Consider the following 5036-nt stretch of genomic DNA (forward strand, 5'->3'; position numbering starts at 1 on the left):
TAGGTTCGGCAAGTGGTCGCCAAATTGGGAAGGACCGTTCGTTGTACATAAGGTATACGGAAAAGGGGCGTATCATCTTCAAGACCGGACCGGTTCAGTTCACAAATTACCAATCAACGAGAAGTTTTTGAAAAAGTACTACCCGGTAACGTGGGAAATGCGAGAATAAACAAAACCATCTCATTAAGATTGATGAGCATGTACAAGCTAAGTAAGTCAGTCAGGTTAAAACTAAGTACATTCAAGGGGAAGAAGGTAATAGGGTGCCGAGAAGGGCCTTCAATTCCAACCACCGCACCTCGGCCATGATAACTTCAGCTTGCCGATTCTTCTTGTCCAGCTTCAACCACTCGACCCGCTTTGTTGTCGCCGCGTACTCAGTTAGGCGATCCTTTTCGCCCAACTCGAAGTCTCTAGCAAACTCGGACGCGATGGCCGACCGACGTTTTGCTAGTTCGGCCATTTGACGGTCGAGCTCGGCTAATACTTCTCCTTTTGCCCTTAGAGCGTCGATTTTCGGACGGAGAGTGTCTTGAACGGCCGTGGCAGCTTGCAGGTCCTGTTCGGCCTTTAGAGCGGTCTAGAAGACACTAAATGTCTCCCGAACCCGCTCCAAGGCAGACGATGCCCGAACGATGGCATTTCTGCTCAGGCGACCGTCGGCCCCAAGATCGTTTAGACACACGCCAAGCAGATCAAGACCGTTGCGCTCGAGTACTTGCGGCGCTGAAAGTGACAGAACTTCTCGCAGCTGGGTTAGAGCGGTTGGATCGGCAGCCTCAGTCGGAGCAGCCGAAGGGCCGGACTCGGCAGTTATGCTGGAGAGGAGGGCTTTGAATTCGACCTCCCACGAAGCCTGCACATACAAATCAGTTTAGGCTTAAAGGAAGGCAGGGCAAGAATAGCAAGAAGGTTTCGTTTTTTTAACCTGCCGAGAGGAGACCTCGGCTATGTCCCTAGGATCGTTGCTCGAACCTAAAGAACTCAATGGCCGAGCCCAGTGTCTCAGATTGCTTCTCAGTTCATGCGGCCGATGGAGGTTATCTACGTTTGATGGCCACTGAGGCGGCCAAGAAATATAGATAATGCCCTTCGGCGCGTAGAATTGTCGGTGAAAAGAATGTACAGGCACCTGACATTTAGTATTTTCCTCGTTTAGAATTCTAAAGCGGAAAAGCAATCAAGGAAAGACGGTGGAAGATACTTACGAAGGCCGAAGTAGCCTCCTGCGAAGGAATGTGGAAGCCCTGGTCTTGAGGATGAACGGGCGATTCCGCCGTTGCCTCGGGTTCCTCGACTGGTCGTTTGCCACGGTCGGCTGTGGAGGGGCCGACCGGGACAGCTGCTTCTGAGGAAGGAACACTTTGGTCCTGAGAAGGAGCAAGGGGTTCGGACACCGCCGTTGGTTCCTCGACCGGACGCTTGCCACGATTGGCCGTGGAGGGGCCGGCTTGAACCGCCATCTCGGACACTGGAGGAGGTTGTCGGTGAGTATGAGGACGATGTGCCAGCGGGACCTCGTCGCTCCCCTCACTCTCTTCCAGAACGAAGACCGATGGCTTTGGATTTTTGGGGGAGGTGCCCTCGGTCGCAGAAACCGCCTTCTGTGGGACAGGTGCCTCATCGACGGAGGGAGGCACGATTGGTGTGCCGGCCCCAGAGACAGGCCACGCTTGAACTATCTCTACGACCGAAGCTGGCGGTTTCTCGACCAAGGAATGGCCGGCGGCGGGAGAAGGGGAAGCACTGGGAGTCGTCGTCCCCGTAGTATGATTGGAGATGACGTGGATCTCTTGTGCACCTTTCTTCGCCAGTTTTTTTACCCGCTTGGCAGGCGGGGGAGACTCGACAGCCGGCTCAGCCTCTGGGCGAGGCCGTTTGATCAGCACGACCCGACCAGCAGTTTTGTCTTTCTTGGCCACGACCGATTTTTTCTCGGTCGTAACAGCGGCAACTGCATCCGCTTTTCTTGAAGGCTGACTACCTGAGAAGATAAAAGCAATTCAGCAAGGCAAATCAGTATGCAGAATTGAAAGAAAAGAGGAGAAATGAACAATTACCTTGAGATTGGGGGGCCGAGGCCTTCTTAGGTCGGTCACCGAAGAGTTTGTTCAGCACCTCTTCGACCGGAGCACCAAAGAACTCCTGGGTGTAATTTTCCCACCATTCACCGAAGGTGTCGGTGCAAAGGGTTTCTGGGGTGGCCGGTCGAAGGCGGAATTTTTTGCAGTACTTTTGGAACTCCCTCGCGGCAGTTTTACATTCCTTCTCCGAGGAACGAGGTTCACGTCCACGGCTTAGGACTGTTCAGGAGGAGAGAAGGGGAACAGGGCAGCCCTGAAGATAGCCGAGCTGTCGGGCAAGGAAGTTCGGATGGTACACTTCCCAACCCGACCGTTTCCCATCGCAGCCGAGAGGGAGGTCGCGAGCGAGCACAAACGACCCCCAAGTCTGACGAAGCTCGGCATCCTCCTCCGCGCCCCACACAGAGGTAGGTAGTATGATGGAGGAAGGATAGTCCCGACGACGACATATTAAGAATTCGTCGTTGGAGAGATCATCAAGAGCGAAGAGGTACCAAAATACCTCTTCGGCTTGGTGAGGAGGTGTCGGTCGGGAGGCCAGCTGAGGTCCAAGAGCCTCCGTTGGCGAGAAGTCAGCTATGGCCGGCCGAAGGGAGGCGAAGTACACTTGTAACCAGAGCTGGAAGACCCAGAGGGGACCATTCTGGTGTGGGTCGACCTTGTGGAGGGTCGCCTCGGCCAGGCAACGGAAGAGATGGCGCGAGAATGTTTGAACTCAGTGCCAAGACGTGACCACTAGCCATGGCTTCGGCTACCGGCATGTTCTCGACCAAACACTTGTTCGACTTGGTACAACAAATGTATTTGTTGTACCAATAGAAGAGGAAGGCTTCATGCTCTTCCTCTCGCAGGTCCTCTTCTCCTCGGCCGGCGAAGTGAAGATAGAGGGTGTTGTAATTAAAGAAGTTCTTGTGGAGCTTCTGAATGTCTTCTTTCGACGGGATTTGACCGTCATGGTTCAAGGTCTCGAAGGCTCGTCGATCGAAAAGCGTCTTCAGATCAATATTCGACGGGTGCCCAGAGAGGGCCGCGTCGATAGGGATCCAGATTGCCGAAGTCCCCAGAATGGCGGTGACATCAAGGATGGTGGGACCGATGGGACCAAGAAGAAGAACCAGGGTGTTGGTGGCCGAGCACCAGAAGCACAAGGCGGCTAGGAGAAGCTCCTTATCGAGAATGACATCCATTGACGAGAGAAGGATGTCGTCGTAAATGCCGAGGGCTCTCCATTGCTCGCCGAAGAGCCGTTCCATTCGAACGACCCAGGCTGCCCAGGTTGTGGTCGTCGAGGGCCAGGAGCCTTGGGGTTTTGCCGCATCCCATCTCGACCATTCAAACCCTTGGAACAAGGGTGTTAGGCAGTGCTCCTGGAGAAGGCCAGTAATGGTCGACGGTATTGTAGCCTTGAAGAGAGGACCCAAGATTTGGTGGACAGTGCTCATGTCACTTTCAAACCGTATGGTTTTGATCAAGCTCCGATCAAGGATTTTCTGGTGCTGTTCACATTCCCTGGAAAGCTTGGAGATGAAAGACGCCATTATAGGAAGGAAGTACGGCGTAAAAGGTTTTCTGGGTTGGGGGATTTGAAGACGAAGACCTGGAAAAAGAAATGTGCTGGAGAAGAAGGGCAAGAGATTTCAGAAAATTTTGAGAGCGTAAAGTGCAAATGAGAGAATTTCGGTATTTATAAAGTTGTGGAGGGAAGAGCAATCGTTCGAAATTCAAAACAAAGGGCAAAATCGACCGAATGAATCGTTGATCATGATGAACATTTGGGAAATGCAGTTGAGAAGACCGATGGTTTCAGGTTTTGGGGGCGCACAATCGCGTGTGACGGCGAAATTAATGGCGGAAGACGTTTCGACGCTTGCACGATGACAGGTGGACTCACGGATTGAGATAGTGGCTCGCGAATTGAGGTAGTGGTTAAGTTGACGGTTCAGGCAGCCGCACGCCTTAGACGTCATCATTGGGGTTGGCCGTGTTGGAGGACGCCACGTGGCGAGTTTGGTTAGCAGGATCAAGATCGTGCAATCATGTTCAATAAATGCGCCTTGGAACTCGGGCATTAGGGTTCTGAGTGGTAGATTCGCTTCTTCAAGGCCGAAACTCGGCCAAAGAATTCAGGCCGAGGACCTCAGAAGCGAGGGGGCAATGTTTGGGCCCAAAATAATAGTTTGGGCCGAGGGTATTTTGGGCCGAGGGTAGGATCACTCTCGGCCCGGGAGGCCGTGCGGCGAAAGGGCCATGGATCGTTCAGCTCATGGGCTTCCAAGCCTAGGTCGGTTAAATCAGAACGCAAGCCGAGTCCTAGTACAATAGGGACTCTCGACGGGATCAGTAATCCAGAAAGCGAATCCGGCTCAGTTAAGGACTAGATTCGTAGTCCTAGTGGAGATAGGATTGGTCGAGGTGATGTTGATCCAGGGAGGGAAACCTAGTCCGAATAGGATTGTAACTCGGGCTCGAGGACCAGCGCTATAAATAGGGGAAGCTGTGCATTAAGGAGAGCCCCTGCAAATCAATACAAAATTGCCCTGCGCAAATTCTCACAACTTGTGATTTTTCTTTTTCCTTTTTCGCTGACACATCTTCCGTTGGCATCAACAGCACTGTGGAAGCAACCGGTGATATCTTAAGTCGGCATAGATAGCTCTGTCACCGTAGAATCAATCGGTCTCGCAGTATCTTCCGTTGGCATCAACAGCACTGCGGCGAGAACGGTTGATTACCTATCCAAGTCTCGGTCGAGAAGGGTTTCTGAACCCTTATTGGTCGAGGTCATCTCATCAGCCTTCTCGGCGAAGTGAGGTGTTACACGTTATTACGTTCGGCATATTGAAAGCCGAATTTGATATTGAACTTCGTAAGAATAGTAACCTTGTCTTCAGGTTCGAGAGCCCAAGAGGCCGAGACGTGTTCCTTTCTCGGCCGCAATCGCAAGACGCAGAA

The 5036-nt window shown here is 52.6% G+C and overlaps 1 protein-coding gene across 1 annotated transcript; it reads right to left on the reverse strand.

Moving 5' to 3' along the window:
- Positions 1 to 241: 241 nt before the first annotated feature.
- Positions 242 to 3271, reverse strand: LOC126588986 (uncharacterized). The gene is made up of 4 exons (XM_050254152.1): positions 3034 to 3271; positions 1209 to 1984; positions 686 to 856; positions 242 to 580 (listed from the first exon to the last, which is right to left on the reverse strand). The coding sequence occupies exons 1-4, from the start codon at positions 3269 to 3271 to the stop codon at positions 242 to 244; spliced, it is 1524 nt and encodes a 507-aa protein (XP_050110109.1).
- Between the last annotated feature and the right edge of the window lie 1765 nt (positions 3272 to 5036).

The sequence above is a fragment of the Malus sylvestris genome, chromosome 11 (genome assembly GCF_916048215.2).
Source record: "Malus sylvestris chromosome 11, drMalSylv7.2, whole genome shotgun sequence".
Classification (NCBI taxonomy): domain Eukaryota; kingdom Viridiplantae; phylum Streptophyta; class Magnoliopsida; order Rosales; family Rosaceae; genus Malus; species Malus sylvestris.